The sequence below is a fragment of the Erpetoichthys calabaricus genome, chromosome 8, assembly GCF_900747795.2.
Source record: "Erpetoichthys calabaricus chromosome 8, fErpCal1.3, whole genome shotgun sequence".
In the NCBI taxonomy this organism is placed as follows: Eukaryota; Metazoa; Chordata; class Cladistia; order Polypteriformes; family Polypteridae; genus Erpetoichthys; species Erpetoichthys calabaricus.
The window spans coordinates 48,013,304-48,036,751 of NC_041401.2; the positions used below are offsets into that span (position 1 = coordinate 48,013,304).

Genomic DNA, 23,448 nt, shown 5'->3' on the forward strand with positions numbered 1-23,448 from the left:
CGGGTCACGGGGGCAGCAGTTTGAGCAGAGATGCCCAGACTTCCCTCTCTCCAGCCACTTCTTCTAGCTTTTCCGAGAGAATCCCAAGGCGTTCCCAGGCCAGCCTGGAGACATAGTCCCTCCAGCCTGTCCTGGGTCTTCCCCAGGGCCTCCTCCCGGTTGGACGTGCCCGGAACACCTCACCAGGGAGGCGTCCAGGAGGCATCCTGATCAGATGCCCGAGCCACCTCATCTGACTTCTCTCAATGCGGAGGAGCAGCGGCTCTACTCTGAGCCCCTCCTGGATGACTGAGCTTCTCACCCTATCTTTAAGGGAAAGCCCAGACACCCTGCCGAGGAAACTCATTTCGGCCGCTTGTATTCGCGATCTTGTTCTTTCGGTCACTACCCATAGCTCATGACCATAGGTGAGGGTAGGAGCGTAGATCGACTGGTAAATTGAGAGCTTTGCCTTACAGCTCAGCTCCTTTTTCACCACGACAGACCGATGCAGAGCCTGCATCACTGCGGATGCCGCACCGATCCACCTGTCGATCTCCCGCTCCATTCTTCCCTCACTCGTGAACAAGACCCCGAAATACTTGAACTCCTCCACTTGAGGCAGGATCTCGCTCCCAACCCTGAGAGGGCACTCCACCCTTTTCTGGCTGAGGACCATGGTCTCGGATTTGGAGATGCTGATTCCCATCCCAGCCGCTTCACACTCAGCTGCGAAACGATCCAGAGAGAGCTGAAGATCACGGCCTGATGAAGCAAACAGGACAATATCATCTGCAAAAAGCAGTGACCCAATCCTGAGTCCACCAAACCGGACCCCCTCAACACCGTGGCTGCGCCTAGAAATTCTGTCCATAAAAGTTATGAACAGAATCGGTGACAAAGGGCATCCCTGGCAGAGTCTAACTCTCACTGGAAACGGGTTCGACTTACTGCCGGCAATGCGGACCAAGCTCTGACACCGGTCGTACAGGGACCGAACAGCACTTATCAGGGGGTCCGGTACCCCATACTCCCGTTGCACCCCCCCACAGGATTCCCCGAGGGACATGGTCAAACGCCTTTTCCAAGTCCACAAAACACATGTAGACTGCTTGGGCGAACTCCCATGCACCCTCCAGGACTCTGCTAAGGGTGTAGAGCTGGTCCACTGTTCCGCGACCAGGACGAAAACCACACTGTTCCTCCTGAATCCGAGGTTCAACTATCCGATGGACCCTCCCCTCCAGAACCCGATTCATGTGTAGAATAAATGCCAAGAATAGATACTTGATCAACTCACACGATACCTAGCAGCATATTCAAGAACTACTCCTTATTCCCATGCTATTGACTGATTCCAGAATTTTTGGGCATGTGCAAGCTGACATATTATTTCAACAACCTAATTAACAATCATGAGCATTTTAATTCAATTTATTGCCAGTATACCTTACTGGATAATAAAAAGCTGGTAGTCACACTGGTGCAGAAATGTGTAGTAAAAATACACCGCAGACACAAAATAGTAAACAAAGAGGGATAAAGAAAAAATAAATATGCAATTGTAAAAATGTCAAAATGAATACAAAAACAACTATCAGATATAAACTCACAAAATGTATTAGACAGTAGGTTATCCAGTAACCAAACAATGCAATGGTATGGCCTGCTGTTGCCATACTAGACTGTCATGTGGCTGGTCATTATTAAAGTATAAAATAAAAGTCCATCCTTTTTCTAACCAGGATATTCCAAAGCTCCATCATGGTACTGCAACAGTTTATTTTTTTACAGAATATAGCCAATGTCTCACAGATGTTGTCACACACGTGCGCATGGGAGGCAGCTAAAGGGCTTGAGTAAGGGCAATTCTGAATCAGACCAGGATGTGTCAGAGTGCACTGACTCTTTTTCTCCCTTTTCTGCAGACCATTCACGGGAGATTCCACCTGGCCCTCTTGACAGCACTTCTATGGAGGAAAACCTTGCTGGCTCCGGCCCCTGTGATGTCACATCCGGGCTCGAGCCTATGGCTGAAGACCCTTGTGAGCCCGACCCCTATGATCTCACTTCCTGTCTTCCCCTTTAAAAGCCTCCGCCTTTTCCCTATTCCCTCAGTTCTGTTTTAGACTCGGTTTTGTGCACATCAGTGCTGTTTACATTTTCGCAACTTTGCAGCCAGGATACCAAATATACGGGTGGCTGCCCCAAACCTTGCTATGACTCAGAGTGGAGTTTGTGACAATGTATTGAAAGAAATGGCAAAGAAAAGGTTTTCCACATTAATATCTCTCAAGTTGCTTTTTTATACAGTATGATCATCCAAGAATGTCTTCCTTGTTCTCCTCAGTTTACTCTGTCTCTTAATATTATGGTCTTGCTTCACTTATAACTGAATGTGGAGACAACCATAAGAGCTTTATGACCTGAATGGTCTTCTCTTATTTAGAAAATTTCTTGTCTTCCACCTTGATGTGTCCTGATACTAAGCTTAAGTTGTGGGATAAAGGCTTCCCTCAAGCACTTACTGCTTTGACACTCATTGGCAGTGAGAGTAAAGTCAAAGATACAGCTTTGCCAGATTTTCAATATTTATCACATGATAAGCAGTTCTCCAAGCTACTTAAGGTCACACCGAGCCCAGACCATCAAAATAATGGGTGCTTATATAGTAATGGTCTGCTGGTAGGACACTTTTGACAATTTACTAGCTTCTATGCAGATATAAAGCAATGACTTTTTGAATTTGCAGATGAAAAAGGCATAAACATCCATCCATTCATCCATTATCCAACCCGTTATATCCTAACTACAGGATCACGGGGGTCTGCTGGAGCCAATCCCAGCCAACACAGGGTGCAAGGCAGGAAACAAACCAAGGGCAGGGTGCCAGCCCACCACAGGGCACACACACACACGCACACACACACCAAGCACACACTAGGGACAATTTAGGATCACCAATGCACCTAACCTGCATGTCTTTGGACTGTGGGAGGAAACCGGAGCACCCGGAGGAAACCCATGCAGACACGGGGAGAACATACAAACTCCACGCAGGGAGGACCCGGGAAGCGAACCCAGGTCTCCTAACTGCGAGCCAGCAGCGCTACCCACTGCGCCACCATACCGCCGCATAGACATATAATAGTAAATAAATATTAAGACCTATGCTCATCCTAATTTTTAACCAGATCAGTTAGTCATCAATGACCTTTAGGACACAACTTCTGCACAAGATGTATTGTCTGAGTATAACCTTCAGGTTAAATGTAAATTATTTGGTATGCTCCATGACTTTTTTCTTACTAAACAAGATCATCGATAACGTGCAGCTATTTGAAAGAAGTATGTTACAGATAAAAACAAGAGAAATTTCATACCTCCTGCATCAGACAGCCTTCCTCTGTAAATTTTATCTTCTACAACATCAGTCCAGTAAAGTAAACTTTGATTAAAATGAAAGTCAAGAGCTATAGTGTTACGTAAACCAGGTACTAACAAACTATAGTCTTGCTTGTGAAGATCTATTCTTCTGATCTCATGTCGTATAGAAAAGATAATAAAAGCTTCAAAGGGATCTGTAAGAAGGAAACAACATTTTAATTAATTAATTAACATTTATACTGAGTATAATTTGACTAAAGCTATGGTTTCCTTAACTATAAAAACAAATAATTTCAAAGCAATTTCCAGTAAAAATGCAATATCATACATTATGGAATGCCTAGGGAAAACTTTCTTAAACATTTTCAATTTTGATTTGCTGTAAATGTTAAAACTAAAAGAACATTTCTCCACATATTTTAAAATGATTTACAATTCAATCCAATACATCTGGCACCTTTTACTACTTGTGATGTTTTGCCAAGTGTTGGGTAATGTAGTGGTAATCAAGAATGTTAAAGTGATTTATTGATCTTTCTTTCTTTTACTTAAGATGGCTATATGGTCAAAAGCATTTTCTGGACAAAGGTCCAGCATAGAACTATAACTTTTCATTCTTTTTCTTTCTGTTTTACTTGAACTCTGAACCCTGTAACAGCAGCTAACCACATCAAACATGAAATGTTTGTAGCTACAGTAAAGATGAAGCTTTCCACTGTAAGAAAGAATTTTTGTAAGCAAGTAGGATTTAGAGGTCAAAACTTTAAACAGCAAAATGTTCATTTTACTAGATATTTCTCATGTTTAACAAAGAGATCCCAGGCCGCTATATGTGCTGCCATGGTCTGTCAGATGACATTGAATAGAGAGGGGCTAAGAGTGTTCACCTTGGCCCTGGCAAGCTTTAAAAAAAACATCAGCTTCAGGGAGAAGCAGGAAGAAGAAAAAGAAGGAGGAGTTGGAAGAAGGATAAACAAGGACCATTACCATCCATGTAGTGAAGTGTTTGAGGTGCAGTAGGGTAACCATAAGAGACAGAATGTTGACATGCATTAGGTGTGTCGCCAAGCACCATCTGTGATGGCTAGTGAAATATCCAGTTAGTATGGTAATTTGTCACATCTGCTCGTGCTCAACCACAGCCACTAGATGGTGCATTCATGCAATTTTAAATTATTTTGGCCAACAGCGACATGGTGCTAATGACACAGATGAAGAGACGCAAAGTCAAAACAAAGCAAATGCCGCAGTTCAACAACTTGCATGTGAAACACCTCAGCAACGAAGGGTAAGGCTTGAAGTTTTCACTAAAAAGATTGTTTATCTGGAGATAAACATTAATAGGACTCATATACCAACGATACGGCTAAGATATGGTATTGCTAGTGTCTTAAGAAAGCCAGTGGAGCAGCAGCAGAGGTGGATCCGCATCCACTGCACTGGGTCATTCTTAAGAGTTAGCTGACGCTATCTCCAAGATCACAAATATAATAAAACTGCTGGGAAATCCCTGGGTTGTTTTTTGAAGACCACAGGCAGCTAGTTTAAGCATATTAAGAATATTAAATCCATAATGAGTAAAAAGAAAATTATAATTACTCCCATTCGTTGCATGAGGTTTTTGCTCTATAGTGCCACCTAGAGCAATTGTGAAAGTAAAACACAGCAGCAGAAAATTCTGGGTGATTATGGGCCACAGTCTCCATTGCAAGTGTACTGCACATGAAGACCATGTCTCTGTTCAGGCCAGTTGAGTGCAAGGTTAAGACAACAAGAGTTGGGGTGTAGAACATATTTGTGGTCTGCATAAATTCAAAACCTTTCCATGATAAAACACCCAGGTAGTTTAATTTTTGCCAATGACTGAAATATTGTTATTTAAAGAAAATTATCATTGTTTTAGAATTATGTGCTTGATAGTCTTACTGCTTTAGTTTTTATAGTTTGTTCAATGGTCATGAGAATGAATACTGTATATAATGTATTTTTTACTTTGTGTGCCCAGAAACAAACATTAATATTTTCAATAATAACTACTGCGTCACAGAGAGGTTTATTAGAACAGAAGACTAGGAGGAGTGATACAGATTGAGATGTGGATTCAGTGGGTGCTGTGCCAGTCCATGGTGGTAACACTAAAGAAAAAAACTCATGGTTTACTGGTTGGTCAACATCCCTGTCCTCACCTATGATCATGAGCTGTGGGTAATAACCAAAAGAATGATTTAGCAAGTACAAGTAATAGAAATTAGGTTAATTCACAGGGTTGCTGGATGGAAACTCTGTGCTAGGGTGAGAAAGTCAGCGATTCAGGACAGCCTCAGTGTAGAGTCGTTGCTTCTCTCTAGAGGAGCCAGTGGAGGTGATTTAGGCCTATCTAAATGGGTGGAGACAGACCCAGGATACCCTTGAGCAATTATATCTCTCGTCTGGCTTGGGGACACCTGAGAATTGCCTAGGAAGAAGTGGAATCTGTAGCTTGGGACAAGGAAGTCTGGGCTGACTAGCTTGACCTGTTGCCATTGTGAACCTTACCAGGAAAAGCAGTTTCAGAAGATGAGATTAAACCATAAGACTAGAGGAATTAACACTATTGACACTAGAATATGAAAATGAACACCTAGAAGCAAAGTACAAGATCAAGAGACTTTATGTTGAAGATGTACCTTAATTTATTTTACATAGAAAAGAGTTCCAGGTAAAAACTAAGGTACAAGGAAGTCCATCATCACCTGCCTATTTAATAATTACATTAGCAAATTGACCACAGCTTTAGGGGCCTGTATACAGATGATTTAGAGCTGCTGTCACCTACCAAAGAGGGATTTCTGCACTGCTATCACAAAAGAGCTTTGACAGTCTGGATAAGACTACAGTTTTACATAAAAAAACCTGAAACAAATATTATTTCCTCTGATTTAAACTACATTAAAATGTTTTAATTTGAAAAAGAAAAAAAACAGGCAAAATATACAGATCTTTTTCTTAATAAAGAAATTCTACAACAAAATCAAAGTCTTAAAACACACATATATAAAGGCCTACTATAACAGCACTGCATTTCCAATCCACTGGTATGGTGCACTATAAATAATCGACTGAAAGGCTAAAAGAAAATTTGTAACACCTTTCCATATGCTCACAGCATGCAGTGAATAGAAACTGCCAGCTCCCTCTCCTCCTCCTATTCTAGGTATAGAGGATACAGCTTAAAACTACAGCAGGTGGTCCCTGGAACCTACCATAACAAAGTGTTGCAGAACTCTGTACTGTCCTCACACACCACTCTATTCAGCCATCTCAATGTTAACTTTGTTTCTGTCAAAATATTAACCCCAAGGGAAAAAAAATACAGCAATAAAGGTTCCTATTTTCCAGCCAGTTCTGTTTGGGAAAGGCTTCAAAACACAGCATGCTTGACACAGCAGGTTCGTTAACAGAATGAATTAGTGAAGAATTTATTATTAAACTAAAAAAATCTAGTGAGAATAAATGTTAATGAAATACTGGCACAGTATCCACAGCATGGCTATCAAAACTTGCCATCACAAGAATGAACGAGAAAGCTGTGGCACCAATAATGTATAGCTACTGTGAGCAGAGAAATAATGATTCTTTCTTGGGTCTTGCCCCAAATAGCACCAAAGAAATGGGAAAATATTAAAAGAAAATAGCTAGAAAACAGGCAGCATGGTGGCGCAGTATGTAGCGCTGATGCCTCGCAGTTAAGAAACCGGGTTCACTTCCCGGGTCCTCCCTGTGTGGAGTTTGCATGTTCTCCCTGTGTCTGCATGGGTCTCCTCTCACAGTCCAAAGACATGCAGGTTAGGCGCATTGGTGATTCTAAATTGTCCCTGGTGTGTGTGTGTGCACGCTCTGCGGTGGGCTGGCTTCCTACCTGGGGTTTGTTTCCTGCCTTGCGCCCTGTGTTGGCTAGGATTAGCTCCAGCAGACCCCTGTGACCCTGCAGGATGTAGCAGGTTGGATAATGGATGGATGGATAGCCAGAAATTTAAATCCTGACTTATTCTTCTCATTCTTTGTTTGTTATTCTTATTTATCTTAAAATTCTTGTTAGATCCTTTTAAAGTGCATTTAATTCAAAAAGTGTATTGTCATACCAAAAAATAAGAATATAATTTTTGGTTAGAAGGAGGAAGGTAAGGAAAGCTGCAGAAAAAACATCAAATGAGACAGTAGTAATCCTTACCGTCAGTCATCACTAAGGTACAGCAAAGTGGTGTTAAATTCTGTCACAGAGTGCTATTTTGGGACTACCGAAGGTTGCTTGGAAGGCCACAGTGGGCTGTTTTTTGCTCAAATGAGCTAGGATGAACTATATTTGAACTGTGGAACTTTACTCACAGATGAGTTGTGTGAGGATCTGTGAGAGCACAGTGAGACACAGTTTCATGGTTAGGCATGACTGTTCTATGGTTATGTCTAAGTGTATACACAGTTTCTTCCATTTTGCCTCAGAGTAAAGCTCACAATTTAATCTTAGGCTAGAATGACCGGGTAGTTTATGATTGAAACACAAGATGGAACACACATTATTTGTCTCAAGGGAACTGTGCACAGCATAGGTAAAGTTCTGACAAGACAAGGTGCTTAAACATATTTATCATTTATTTGCTATAATTTATTTCATTTATATTGTTTGCTACTTTAGTTCATTTTAACTACTATTATTCTATTTTAACAAACACTACCCTGCTGTCTGTAAGTCTTGAGTGACTGAAGTAGTAAAGCAAATGCAGAACACCTGCTGAGGGGAGACAGCCACTTCTTTCCCACAGAGTTAGCAGCTGAGGAGGGATGCCTCCAATAGTGAGCAGCGAGAAAATGAGAAATGCATCATTTGGGTAAGTGACATTAACCGAGGTGTATAAACCTCCATTGTAAAGGTACATCCAGGAAACAAGATGAGTCAGTCTTCAGTGTCTACGAGACATCCGGAGTCACCCATGTGGACTGCTCAGGTCAAAGCAAATGAGTCCATAGGTGGAGTACTGAGGACTGTGTTAAGCTTAGTGTGTGCAAGAGTAGGCCAATCCATAGAGAAATATATTTTATAATTAAAAGTGATTATTGCATTTGGAAGAATTCAATTGTAAAATGGTATTGAAGATTATTTTATAATTATTAAATTGGCAAAATGTATTCTAAATAAGTAGAAAATTGAGATAGCAGGAGGAACATTAGTTTAATATGTATGCATTATTTAAATTGCTATAATTGTGATTAATTTCCTAATTAACTTGATTTTATTAATTTCATGTTTTAATTGTCTTATTTCAATTTAATAAGTATTCAGTAGAGTAGAGTATGTAGTATTATTCCCCAAGTGACTGATTTTCTTTTCTTTTTTTCTAAAAAGGAAGATGAAAAAGTTCACTCACCCACATGAAATACATTTTACTATGATTTTAAATTAAAAAAAACTCAAAGCACTACAACTACACTCTCAAAAAGACTTGAAGCCTACACACTCATTAAAGGGAGAGGGAAATTACCAAATACCCTGACACAAACAAACAAGGTTTATATGATTCATTTATTAAGTTAAATAAAGAAACATTCTAAAATGTTTTCCTGATTTTTTAAAGAAAGACAAAACAAATTAGAAAAAAAAATTGCCAAATAACAAAACCACATATCTGAAGTAAATTAGACATAAATAAACAAAAGACCAGTGTGTATGTATGTATGTGTATGGAGCAGTCCATTCTGCATACTCTCAACCACAGCCACTAGATGGCGCATGCTGCATGCACTTTTAAATTTTTTTGGCACTTGCATGCTCCTCAGTTCTCACTACTAAAGACGTGTGTGTGGAGCAGTCCTCTCTGCTCATGCTCAATCACAGCTCCGGGAGGTGCTGTGAATTCTACAGAAGATGTAGAAGTTTATATAAGTGTGACTTGCACTTGGTGAGATGGTGCATGCATACACTTTTAAATCTTTTTGACACTTGCATGCACCTCTCTTCTCATTCAACCCAAGCAAACTCAGCTTTGTGATACTGTAATCAGAATATAAGTTTAATGTCACCATGCTCTGTGCAAATATTTTAAATCTGTTTTTCTTTTCTTTCTACATGCACTGCTGAGCCAGATTTACTACAAAGGGGCTCAGCATTTACAACTGCTAGGCCAAGCATAGGACAAGATAGTCTAAAACAAATGGGCAACGTGCACTATTTCTGTGTGACAGAGTCAGCATGATATTGGATCTTCTCTTTGCCTTGTTTGGAATGGCATGAGTTTACCTAAGTAAGGGCCTGCACATGGAGAAAGAGTATAACAACTTGGAACATTGCCCGGCACACGTTTGAAGCCAACGGACGGATGGGAAATAACGTCATCTGATCCTGAAAATCCTTACAGCGAAAATGGCAGACTGTGTACATCGAGATCCCACTTCGATAATAGTCTTTCTATGGCTTCCTCGTCTGTTATGCTGTGTAAATCGTCATTAAAGAAAACTGTTATTTTCTCTTATGTGATTTCTTACTGCCGTATCACTATGGGAGGGGTATCGCCTTTTAATATTATATCTATATAGTTTCGGGTTATTTAAGACGGCGCAATTACAAAAGAACTTATTACAACCAGGGAGCTAGTGCCACCTGCTAGATAGAGATACGGGTGTGTTGTACGTTTACACAACGAGCTATCATGTTTTTGCCTGAGACAGGTTCCAGCCTGTCCTGCTCAATTTGTGTCACAGTTGCACTTGCCTACATGTCAGTCTCGATACAAACTGTCCCAGCCCACTTAGCTGACGCCTCTGCAGGTTCACCAATATGGTAAAACTGCTAGGGAGTTTTCGGGTTGTTTTTTGTCCTGCTAGTACTATATAAAAAAGGAAATAAAAATGTCAAAAGAAAGTAGCAAAATAAAAATCAAGGGATCCTAAAATTATCAAAACCAAGTCTGCAAACAAAACATAGAAGCCAATAAATAATTATTAAAACAACAAGAAACAAAATTAAAATTTTCAAAGACCAAAGACTCAAAACAGAGAAAAGGAAGTGTCATGTATCACAATAAATGATGTGTTTTTTAGGTTTTATTATAGATTTAGTTGAGTTTGAATGATTATTTCTTGTGTCTTAATTATTTATTTTGGTTTTATATGTGATGTGATAATTGTGTACTATACTGTCATTCTGCTCCATGTTCCTTGTTCGTGGGGACCCAAAAGGTAGAACCACCCTAACGTCACCACTTCTGGACCTTCCCTCAAGTTGACTGAAAAGGCTCAGGAGTGGGAAACATTTGTCATTTACTTGAATTTCTGTAATTATCGTGTTTCTTCTTGTTGGATTGTCTGGATTGTTTGATTATTTTTTCTCTGTTTAATGGGATTTTGATTTTAAGTTTGAGTACTGAGATTTTGTTTGCTTAGGGTTGCTTTTGAGGCAACTCCTTTTTTATCTCTCTTACTCTGTGGAGATGTTGCCTTGTTTTATTCTATTTTTGTGAAGGTAATGTATTTATTTATAAAGATTCTTTGTTGGCTCTGTTCTTACAAGTTGAAGGTTTATTTATGGTCCTCCTTTTCCTTGTGGGGTTTTTGGCCTGATCTTGAGATTTTTATCATTTTTGAAAGCTTCCCATTGTTGGGGGGCCTGTTCCAGCTGAAGCCAGCAGGTGCCTTAAGATCCTGGCTAAAGTCAGGCGAGCCTCTGCTGGGCAAAGCAGTAATAAGATTCTGGCCTTGTACCTTCCCTACTCCAAATCTTAACAACATAAAAAGGGAGCTTATCAACAATAGCAAGGACTTGCTATAATATATAATACAAACAATAGCAAGTACACTATTAAGAAAAGGGATGGTGGCAAAACTAGAAACATTACAATAACAAAAAAGGGAGTTGGGGAAAATTAAGAAAGTTACAAAAAGCACAGATATAATCCTGAGAAATTCTCGTCAGGCTGACTTTTTCAGACTGATGCAACTAGAGAGTATGTAATTTAAATTATGAACGTGCCAAAATGGCAAAACATGGTGTATCATCTGGATATTGTGATAGTTTTGGAATCATGTAAAGTACATAGTAATTTATTTATGAAGAATTATCAAGAATTTGGTCATGTGTTAAAACGTCTCAATTTTAAGAATCAATGATCCACTGAAATACAGAAGTTAAAATCTTACAAGCATAAGACTGGTTTCTTGAATGCCTTTCACTGGAGAGAAGTTAATCATTGATCTTCTGAATACCTCTGAAGGAGGTGAGAAGCTTTTGAACTTTTGATCTGTATGTCCGAAAATGGTCACATAACCACATGCTGTGTTCTAAAGACATCAAAACTTTCTTGAACAACAGAAGAGAAAAATATCAAATATATTTTATAAAACATATATTGATTGAGCAACTGAGGAAGAAACAGTCAAAAGTGTTCTTCATATAAGTAGAACATTTTCGTTCTAACCTTGTTAGAAGGCCAACAAAACAACAGTGCCCTTGACTAAACACATGCAAATTCTGGTTACTTTAAAAGATGTCTTGCTGCAGGTTTATTTCAGAATGTCCAATGCCCAGAGAGATGCACTAGATAGAAGAGTTTTCTCAGAAAATTGCTCAGTTACCAGTGTGTGCAGTGCCTTCACAGTCATTGCACCAAAGTACATAGCATGGCTCAGAGACTGTCAATTTTCAAGCAGTTTATGGGTTTCCACCTAAGACTGGTGCTATTAACAGCATACACATTTGGATTAAAAAACCCATCATTGATGGGTCTCAAAACTCTTTGTAGAAAACAATATTCTTCCCTAAATATGCAACTCATCCGTGATAGCAGGTTCTTATATGGAATGTTTGGCCAAGTTGCCAGGAGCTACAGAAGAGTAGATACAACAATACGGACAAGCTGCACTGCTAAGTAAGTATCTGGCAGAGGAACGCAGGTTTCATGGTGTGTGGTGTTTGGTGTACTAAGGGTGTCCTTTATTTCTCAATGTTTAATTGCTGATCCCTCTGAATTACCCATCATCAGAGAGACACAGAATGAATTCTGCAACATTGTTGTTAGTTTCATAACTTTCTGCTCATTAATAATGCATTCCTGGACCTTCCCAATTCTGTCACTATTACAGAAATTGTGTATTCCATGAACAATTGCCTTTGCAACATCTCTGGAATTTATTCATATACTTTAAACAATATGTTACAATTTCATTGCGGCAGTATTTTATTGCTTGTTTTTTTCTCTCTTTTTTCTCTTTAAGATTTTTGCCTTTAATTTTCCCATTTTTCATTTAAAGCATGCTTCATTTATTACAATACGTATTATACTGATACATTTAACACCCTCATTATAAAACAATTTCTCAAATATCACAATAAAAAAAAGACCTCATACAGTATGTTTGGGAGGCTAAAAATAACTGGATAACTGTTGCCTTTCAATAAACCTTTGTTTGTTTGAAGGGAAAAGAAATTTAGAAATAATATTAACACAGCATTTTATTAAATCAGAATCTGAAAACAAGGAGTGAAACAGGAATGTATCACGGAAGGACAAAGCATAAGTTAAATAACATATTAAAAAGAAAATACAGTATATTGTGTACCATTTGTGAAGCTGAAACTTCTGGTGCACACACATGTTCAATATACAGTATGCTATATTATTATAAAAGCAATCTTTAGAAAAGCAGTTGAACAAAATAAAATTTATGAGAGATAACAACTGCTTCCAAAAGAATTGTATTAATATTGAATGTGAAGGTGCCAAATTGGGATTAAAGTAGCAAATAGAAAATTTATTTCCCTTTCATACTAAAAGTTGCCACCTGTCAAAGTAGTAAAGAATGCTGTATTGAGAATACCAGATGTCGACAAAGGAAGACGAAGGAAGATTTGCCCGAAGGAATGTGTTGGCAGCTGTCCTTGGTATCAATGAATGTGGACTATACCAACTGGGTAGGTAAACAAAAAAACAAAAAATTCTAAGAATGCAGTGAAATTAATTAATGATAAGAAAATAACATATTCTTGAAAAGGCATTTCATTTTTATTTTTTCTCTTCTCATGGAATACCTCTGTCAACAGCTATATGGTTTCCATGAATTTATTTTGACTGACTGCAGTATTTTCTGAAAATTGGACTACTTCCACCAACTTCTGGATCTAAACAAGATTTTACAAAAAGTTAACCATTACTATAACTTTGGATCCGATTTGATCTGGTTTTGTTTTGGGAGTCTGTTCTTTTCAGGATGAAACTTTTCATACATTTCCCCCAACTGACATTTGTAAAAAAAATGCAAAAAAATTAAACTTCCCAAGATTTATCTAGCTTTTAAAAAATGTTTACCTTGCCTTATCTTTTGGGTGAGTTTTTAATAGATTTTCCGCTGTATTTGAGGAATTTTGATTGTTCACAACCTTTAAACAAAATCTAAAAGTTACACACACACACACACACGCCTACCTATACAATTGCAAAAAAATTCCAAATATAATATTGTTGTGCATTTGCTACATACTTTGTAAACTGCCATGTTCTATGGACTATTGTATCCCAACATAAACTTTGGTGGATTTTACTCTCCAATTACTTTGTTTACAACACATAAAAAATCTTAAATGTTAATTGCTGTAAAATTTTGGATCATTCATACATCAGCTTAAGATAGTCAATCAATATAAAACAGATTTGGGGTGAAAAATGTCACTAAAAAGGGGTGTCAGAATTGGGTCAAAAAAGACATAATTTACAGCACTGAGTTTAGCATTTTAATACATTGTAAGGGTTAATCTGTCATGCTATAAATGTAATTACATTACAAAACAAAAAAATGTAATTTAATATTTTATTATATTTGTTAACTAAACTAGTTTCATTTTGTTATTTTTAATTTTTTAAGAGTCCTGGATTCTAATCATTGTATGTGTGGAGATGACATGTTCTCCCTCTACATATGGTGAAGGGAGTTCGGGGTTGGTGGCGGTGTGAGATTTTCCAATAAAAACATTGTGTCTTAGGTGTGGTGGGTGTGGACGCGTGCCACTTTGACACTCTGCGACAGTTGATTGTGCAGTGAGGAAACTAGCTGATTGGTGGTTGACATGCAAATGCTGTTAGGTAAGCTAGTTTCCATATTAATGTTCTGCAGGTCATTAAGCAAATCACCTGCACCCACAGAGTATAAAAAAGAGTCTGAGTAGATCAGAGGGGAGATCAGAAAGTACCATAGATCAAAGAAAGAAAGAAAGAAAGAAAGAAAGAAAGAAAGAAAGAAAGAAAGAAAGAAAGAAAGAAAGAAAGAAAGAAAGAAAGAAAGAAAGAAAGAAAGAAAGAAAGAAAGAAAGAAAGAAAGAAAGAAAGAAAGGGGAGTAACTCAAAAGAGATGTTTGTGAAGGTGATCAGAGTGAAATCGCAAGGTAAAGCTGGTGCAGTAAACCGGAGGCATTGTAAATGGGAGGCCCCATAGTAAACGAGAGGAATGGCACTACAGTGGAGTGTCGCTTCTGTTGAGCATTTGGAGAAGCTGGAGCAATTGTTGACTTAATGGATCGTCCTACAGATGCCAAGAAGTGGTAACGAGCATTGGAGCCTGGCCTTTGACATCCCAGCAGGTAACTGGACAAGGTGGCTAGGATGAAAGCTAATTAGTGGGTGACCATGCTTGCCGGTGTCTCAGCATTACTGAGAAGACTTGACAGGTAAGCAGGGGAGGCAAGAGAGAGAGAAGCACCGAGGCTCACAGGAGAGTAGTTTTTAAGTTTGATTTTCAATCCTGTTATGAAATTATTGATTTATTTATGGATTGAATTTAACTTCCACTAAAAGCACCAGTTTTATAGAGTATTTAATTATTTACTGAACAATTTGCCCTACACTTCATTTATTGGACACTGCTATATTTGTGAATAAACTGCACAAAGCACTTTGTCTTCATTTCACTAGTCCATCCCCAGTTTATGACTATCGATGTCCAGGGAACAGGAAGATGCCAAGGCTGTGGATGTCCAGGGCATCACATTCCAATTTTCCTTTCACATTCGAGAAATGCACATATGAGTTTGACTGGTTATTTTTAACAGAGTCTACATGATATAGTTTATGACTGTTTCCTAGCAAGAACTGGAGCAACACTCATAGACAATAGATAAGCACAGGCTAAGTAAGAATTAAGCAACTGGAAAATGAATGAATGTTTGAAGGTATGGAGTTGTTCTCACAGCATGCAAAGTTAGAGAAGTGGTCTGTTTTAGCTATTGGCTCTTTCAAAAAGTGTAGAGCACGTTTTGTTGAATATAATGTAACCATTGATTTGTTAATGTTATACTGCTGTTTATCAGAACTCTTGTAGCTACTTTGCTACAGTGTGTTATGAGTGGTGGGATTTTGGGAAAGGAAAAAGGTGCAATAGAGGGAAAAAAATGAGTGTTAAAAAAAGCTTAATGAAGAATAGGTTTTGCACTCAATTTGTTAAACTCTGTCAGGCAAGTGAGTTTATGAATCAGCTTCCTGACTCATCTTGGGTAAGAAATCCCACCCTGGACGAGTCTCTTTTAGTTCCCACAGCCAGGAGAAGACGCCCAGTGAGGGCAGCTGACTTAGTCCCCTTCTGGCTGGCGGAGTATAAAACCTCTCACAGGCAATGGTTTCTCATTCTACTGTAGACTGACACTCAAGAAAGATGAAACTCTAATCCAGACCTAATCGCTTAAAGCACTCAGCTTGCTCTAAATTACGGTTTGTAAAAGCGCCATTTTGTGCCCTTTTTGTATGAATCTTTTAGTTACTATTAAATGTGGAGACCTGTCTGGAACCCCAACATTTCGTGGGGTTAGTTGTCATACCTTGCACTATCACAACATCACTCATATCTCTGTACATTTACCTTTTCATTTAATAAATTAAATTGATATACAATTGTGTGGATATTTACATAAAAGTATTACACAAATCGCTTTTGTTGTGTAATCTAAAATATATGTGAAACAAGAAAAGAGAAACACCAGTACTAAGGTGTTGTACCATTATGGATATAGTGAGAAGTCAAGCAAAATAACACCATTTATTAGCTAACTAAAAAGATTACAGATCTTTGGGCTGTGGGAGGAAACTGGAGAACCTGGAGGACACAGCAAACACAGGCAGAAAGCAGGAAGACACAAACCTCAGTCTCCTTATTCTAAGGCTGCAGCCTACCACTGTACAACCATGCCCACTTTAAGAACAGTGAATGTTACATTTGTTTTACAAACAAAATTAAAGTGTGCAAATTTTGATCTTTATCAGTGCCAAATTACTTGTCTTAGCCAACACTCACAGTATGAATAACTGATTTCTGAAGACCTGTGGCATACCATATCCCAGTAGTATGGTCTGACACAACAAATAAAACGATTTTATCATACAAAATGCTACAAATTACCTGTGTTATAGCAGTTCTCTCCGTCTGTGCTGAGTTTCCACCCATCATAACAAGAACATTTGACAGTGGTTTTGTGCTGCTCACACACTTGACTGCACTTGATGTGTTTGGTACAGTAATCTACCATTTCACAGGTTTTGTTGTCTGTACTGAGATGAAGTCCCACAGGGCACGAGCAAGCAATCCCTCTCCCAGGAGCAATAGCACACTGATGACTGCAACCTCCATTATTTAAGGAGCATTCATCTGGGGAAAGAAAGGAGAGGAAGAAATAAGACTAAAATGACAAGCTAGCGGTGTTATATTTAAAACTGGTGAAATAAGTCATAAATAGTTAAGAGTTATGTTTCCAATAAAAGGGAGTGAAGTTAGACAGTAATTCTTTTACTTTACACATGAAACTACTAGATAACTAAGTTATTGTTTTATTTTCACCATTTTTATTACAATTCAGAAACAATTATTACTACATTTTACTCTGGTGATTTTTTTAAATTGTGATCTTCATTTTTTAATACTTTTGTTATTAATGTTTCATTATAACAATTTTAAGTAGTAAAGTAGAGATACACACATACTTTATATACAGAGATTAAATAGCATTGATAGGCAAAACATTAGGATACGTAGTGCCTTAAAAGACATATACATTAAAACCAATACATTTAACGAAGTTGGGATATTTTACACCACTAATATTCTAACATATTCTAATACATTCTATGATTAAAACAGTAATTTTAACACACATACACACAACTGAACATGCTAAAGAAAATTTTACAAAGTCAATACATGCGGCAGAAAGCTTATTGACAAACAAACATGCGCTCAGTCAACTTATTTTTATTTTATATGGCACCATACAGTACTTAGCTTGAATTATCACTTACTAGGGCAAGTAATTTGTAATATGGCAATAATGCTGGTAACGAGGAGTTGCTAAAATTATAACTGACATAAAAAAGTTCTCTATTGCAATACAGGGCATGAGTAGCCCACACCATCTTTGTAGTAACAGTAAATGTCATGTTTTGCTAATTAAAAGCTTAGAGCCTGAATTGGTTTATTAGCTTAATTATAACTGGTGATATTCTATTTCTTTGTTCAAGATGGTCAATGATATGATTACAAACTAAAACTATACAGGATGTATACTTACACATATGCTGCTGCTGCTCCTCCCCTTTAACTTTTCATTAAAATTAGAATTGAACCTTGCACTTTCTGCACTTCTTTTACTTTCTGTTACTGTATGTATAGCTCATGGATGTAACTGATTACTTTTTGTGTTGAATTTGGATTTTTTTGTATGGACTTTGCCTTGACTGAGTTCACAGCCTCAGGGACAACTGAGCTGAATCTTTTTGTGGTTCACTGAGCAAAATTTTCTTTTGATTGCCTGCTTTAGCTTGATGCCTAATTTGTGATCATTTTTCTTTGCATTGTGGATATTTGGGAACTGGAATTGTTCTGTCTTCTTAAATAAAATGGATATACTGGATTGCTGTCTTCTACTGCCTTCTGCTGGAGAAATGATCTGATTTTCATACCTACCTGGCTTTCAGCGTTAAGACAATCACACCTGTAATAATCATGGTTATACTGTAACCCACCAAGGCAGCTGAAGTCAACTCAGACTCTCTTTATCTGGTAGTGAGGTCTTTGAAATTGTATTGGGTGAATAATATATCGTTATTTGGAATATACACATTTCATGTGTGTACCTTGTCTACAACAACCTGTGTAAATGAAGAATGACAGGAAATACAAGGCAAGAAATGTTGAACACATGACTAAAACTGAAAATTTTTCATCTTATTGCAATAATGACAAAATGCCATCGTGAAGTGTATAATGTGTGAAGACTGAAGTCCAAATATCAAATAAACACTTTCACAAGAGGTATAACAAAACAAGTGCACTTTTATTCGAGAATATAACCAAAGAAAAAAAAATCAGATCTTTGTAGACACGGAACACACATGAAATGTATGCATCCCAAATAACAATATATTATTTACCCTATAAAATTCCAAACACCTCACTGCCATAAAAAAGAGACTTCAGCATCTGACTTGACTTCAGATGCCTCCATGGGGGGATCAATAAACAGGCTGCCTGCTGATGACGAAGACGCTGATCAGGAGGTGCGAAGGAATTTAAGGTGGCCTGGCATTACGACTTTTTTCGTAGGCTTCAGGGATTCTAGTGTTAATGGATCAATCCTCCACTGGCATCGGCTTTTGCTTCAACTGGATTTTTTGCTATGTTGCTACTCCTGCTCATTTGCACCACCCTACTCCACCCTTCTCAACTTCTCCACTGTGCTGGGCTGCTGAAGTGTGCTCTACTACTGTCAGATAAGTATTGTCTTTCTATTATGCTGAAATACTATTGTGATAAACTCCTGCATATTAACCCCTTAACTGCCCTCTGCCGGATATATCCGGCACCATTGTTTTATTGCTAACGCCCTACTGCCGGAATTATCCGGCACATTTGCCTGTGGTTATGTGAATGCCTGGCGCGTAGTACAACTGACAGTTTGGCGTGGGTATTATTACTACGTTGTATTTCAACAACTCTGCGCTTGTATTGGCCGATCACGTGATGTGATTCGAAAGTGAAAGCTGTGAATATGGCGAAACATAAACTGACTTCAAGTGAGGCTTTGCAGGCGATTTTGGACAGTTCTGATCATGATTGTAGCAGTTCTGAAGAAGATTTTAGCGACAATGATGAGCAGCAACATGCGCTGCATGATACTGTGAATGAAGACGCATCAGATGACGGCGATGAGTGGGTGTATCCCCAGCATCTCAACTGGACTGCTGCCCGAGGTGAACTACCTTTTCTGCATCCGTTTGAGGCAACGTGTGGCTTTATTGTTGATGTAAACAATTACACTGCTGAGCAGTTTTATGAGCTGTTTGTGTCACCTGATTTGATCAGACATTTTGTTCATCAGACAAATCTGTATGCAGCACAGTTTATTGAGAAAAATCCCAATTTACCTCCACATTCCCGTGTTCGTGCTTGGTTTGACACTGATGAAAGCGAAATGAAAAAATTCATTGGGATTTTGATGTTGATGGGAATAATCAGAAAACCAGATATTGAGATGTACTGGTCTACAGATCCTATGTGTGCAACACCTATTTTTGCAGCTGTCATGACACGTAACCGATTCTCTTTGCTGCTGAAATTCTTTCATTTGAATGACAACAGAAATGAGCCAGATAAGAAAGATCCAAACCACAACCACTTGTTCAAGCTACGTCCTTTGATTGATCATTTATTTGAAGCATTTCAGTTGCCCTACATGCCAGGACCGTCAGTTGCAGTTGATGAAAGTTTATTGTGGAAGGGCCGCTTACAGTTTCGACAGTATCTACCATTGAAAAGGGCACGGTTTGGTATCAAGATGTTTTGCTTAGCTGAGAATTCAGGTTACATTTATAGATTTCGTGTATACACTGGCAAAGAGGATCCTGTGAGTAGTATTTCAGCAGTGTTGCCAGATGAATGTAAGGACTTTGGACTTTCAGAAAAACGCTGTCGTGTCTGTTCAAAGAAGAGTCAGCTTAGAGACGTCAACACCTTCTGCTCAAAGTGTCCCAGCAATCCAGGACTTTGTGCAGTTCCCTGCTTTGGCCTGTGGCACAGCAAACTCAAATACTGGGAATGAAACTATGATTGACTGAACTACTTTTGACTTTTGAATTACTTTTGACTGTTCCGTTTTGTAGTAGGCAATAAATCCAGAAGCCTGAGAAAAGGTACATTTTGTGTTTTATTATGTGTTTGCCCATTTCTAGAACTTGCACAACATTTAGTGGTCAATACTGCTTGAATAAATGTAAAAAATGTAAAAAAAATGTAAAAAAGTAAAAAAACGAAAATTGTTCAGATTTCGCCTGGCGTGGGGAATATTTAGGGAGTTGGCGGTTAAAGGGTTAAACAGTTTGTCCAGAGCAAATGATCAGACTGGAATGTCTGAAATATTTTACATCGTGGGTCAGGTCTCTGCCACCGCCGGGCTGTGAATGGAAAGTTCACCGGCAGCATTTGTTCAGGTATACACTGTACTACTCATCTCATGTAAATAAGAGTGTCAGTGTGTCAAATTTGGTATTTGCTAAAAGAAACTGTGGTTATAGATCTGTGCACAATGAACCCTCATTAGCTAATACTGCATTGCTTGACACGAGATCTCTTAATGGCAAAGAATTCATTACAGACTCCAATCTTGATATGCTATGCTTAACAAAAACTTGGCAAAAATCAAACAAATTTCCATCTGTTACAGAGATGACTCCCTCCTTGAACTGCCACCTTATCGTGGTGGAGGGGTTTGCATGTCCCAATGATCCTAGGAGCTCTGTTGTCCGGGGCTTTATGCCCCTGGTAGGGCCACCCAAGGCAAACTGGTCCTAGGTGAGGGATGAGACAAAGTGCGGTTCAACACAACCTCCTATGATGAATAAAAAATTTGGACGATGTTTTCTCTTGCCCGGACGTGGGTCACCGGGGCCCCCCTCTGGAACCAGGCCTGGAGGTGGGGCTCGATGGCGAGCGCCTGGTGGCTGGGCTTGCACCCATGGGGCTCGGCCGGGCACAGCCCGAAGAGGCAACGTGGGTCCCCCTTCCCATGGGCTCACCACCTATGGGAGGGGCCAAGGAGGTTGGGTGCAGTGTGAGTTGGGTGGTGGCTGAAGGCAGGGACCTTGGCGGTCCGATCCTCGGCTACAGAAGCTGGCTCTTGGGACGTGGAATGTCACCTCTCTGAAGGGGAAGGAGCCTGAGCTAGTGCGTGAGGTTGAGAGGTTCTGGTTAGATATAGTCGGGCTCACCTCGACGCACAGCTTGGACTCTGGAACCAATCTCCTTGAGAGAGGCTGGACTCTGTTCCACTCTGGAGTTGCCCCTGGTGAGAGGCGCCGAGCGGGTGTGGGCATACTTATTGCCCCCCGACTTGGAGCCTGTACATTGGGGTTTACCCTGGTGGACGAGAGGGTAGCCTCCTTCGGGTGGGGGGACGGGTCCTAACTGTTGTTTGTGCGTATGCACCGAACAGCAGTTCGGAGTACCCACCCTTTTTGGAGTCCCTGGAGGGGGTGCTAGAGGGCATACCTTCTGGGGACTCCCTCGTTCTGCTGGGCAATGCTCACGTGGGCAATGACAGTGAGACCTGGAAGGGCGTGATTGGGAGGAATGGCTCCCCCGATCTGAACCCGAGTGGTGTTTTGTTATTAGACTTCTGTGCTCGTCACGGATTGTCCATAACAAACACCATGTTCAAGCATAGGGGTGTTCATATGTGCACTTGGCACCAGGACACCCTAGGCCTCAGTTTGATGATCAACTTTGTGGTCGTGTCGTCGGACTTGCGGCCACATGTCTTGGACACTTGGGTGAAGAGATTGGTGGAGCTGTCAACTGATCACCACCTGGTAGTGAGTTGGCTTCGATGGTGGGGGAGGATGCCGGTCAGGCCGGGTAGGCCCAAACATGTTATGAGGGTCTGCTGGGAACATCTGGCAGAGCCCCCTGTCAGAAGTAGCTTCAACTCCCACCTCCGGCAGAACTTCGACCATGTCCCGAGGAAGGTGGGGGACATTGAGTCTGAATGGGCCATGTTCCATGCCTCTGTTGTTGAGGCGGCTGACTGGAGCTGTGGCCGTAAGGTGGTTGTGGCGGCAATCCCCGAACCCGTTGGTGGACACCGGCGGTGAGGGATGCCGTCAAGCTGAAGAAGGAGTCCTACCGGTCCCTTTTGTCCTGTGGGACTCTGGAGGCAGCTTATAGGTACCGGCAGGCCAAGCGGAATGCGGCTTCGGTGGTTGCTGAGGCAAAAACTCAGGCATGGGAGGAGTTTGGGGAGGCCATGGAGAACGACTTTCAGATGGCTTCAAAGAGATTCTGGTCCACCGTCCGGCGTCTCAGGAAGGGGAAGCAGTGCAGTGTCAACACTGTATACGGTGGGGATGGTACGCTGCTGATCTTGACTCGGGATGTTGTGGGTCGGTGGGGGGAGTACTTCGAAGACCTCCTCAATCCCACTAACATGCCTTCCAATGAGGAAGCAGAGTCTGGGGACTCGGAGGTGGGCTCCCCAATCTCTGGGACTGAGGTCACCGAGGTGGTCAAAAAACTCCTTGGTGGCAGGGCCCCGGGGGTGGATGAGATATGCCCAGAGTTCCTCAAGGCTCTGGATGTTGTAGGGCTGTCTTGGTTGACACGTCTCTGCAACATCGCATGGACATCAGGGACAGTGTGCCTCTGGATTGGCAGACTGGAGTGGTGGTCCCCCTATTTAAGAAGGGGGACCGGAGGGTTTGTTCCAACTACAGAGGGATCACAATCCTCAGCCTCCCTGGAAAAGTCTATTCGGGGGTTCTGGAGAGGAGGGTCAGTCGGATAGTCGAACCTCGGATTCAGGAGGAACAGTGTGGTTTTCGTCCTGGTCGCGGAACAGTGGACCAGTTCTACACCCTTAGCAGAGTCCTGGAGGGTGCATGGGAGTTCGCCCAACCAATCTACATGTGTTTTGTGGACTTGGAAAAGGCATTCGACCGTGTCCCTCGGAGAATCCTGTGGGGGGTGCTTCGGGAGTATGTTGTACCGGACCCCCTGATAAGGGCTGTTCGGTCCCTGTACAACCAGTGTCAGAGC

The 23,448-nt window shown here is 40.3% G+C and overlaps 1 protein-coding gene across 1 annotated transcript in view; it reads right to left on the reverse strand.

Moving 5' to 3' along the window:
- The window catches only part of lrp1bb (low density lipoprotein receptor-related protein 1Bb), a 2,167,948-nt gene that overhangs the window by 731,405 nt on the left and 1,413,095 nt on the right, over window positions 1-23,448 (reverse strand). Inside the window, exons 23-24 of the mRNA XM_051931086.1 lie at window positions 16,771-17,016; window positions 3,363-3,560 (exon numbers count right to left, since the gene is read on the reverse strand). Coding sequence (XP_051787046.1) covers window positions 3,363-3,560; window positions 16,771-17,016 — 444 coding nt within the window. The remainder of the gene's footprint in view (window positions 1-3,362; window positions 3,561-16,770; window positions 17,017-23,448) is intronic.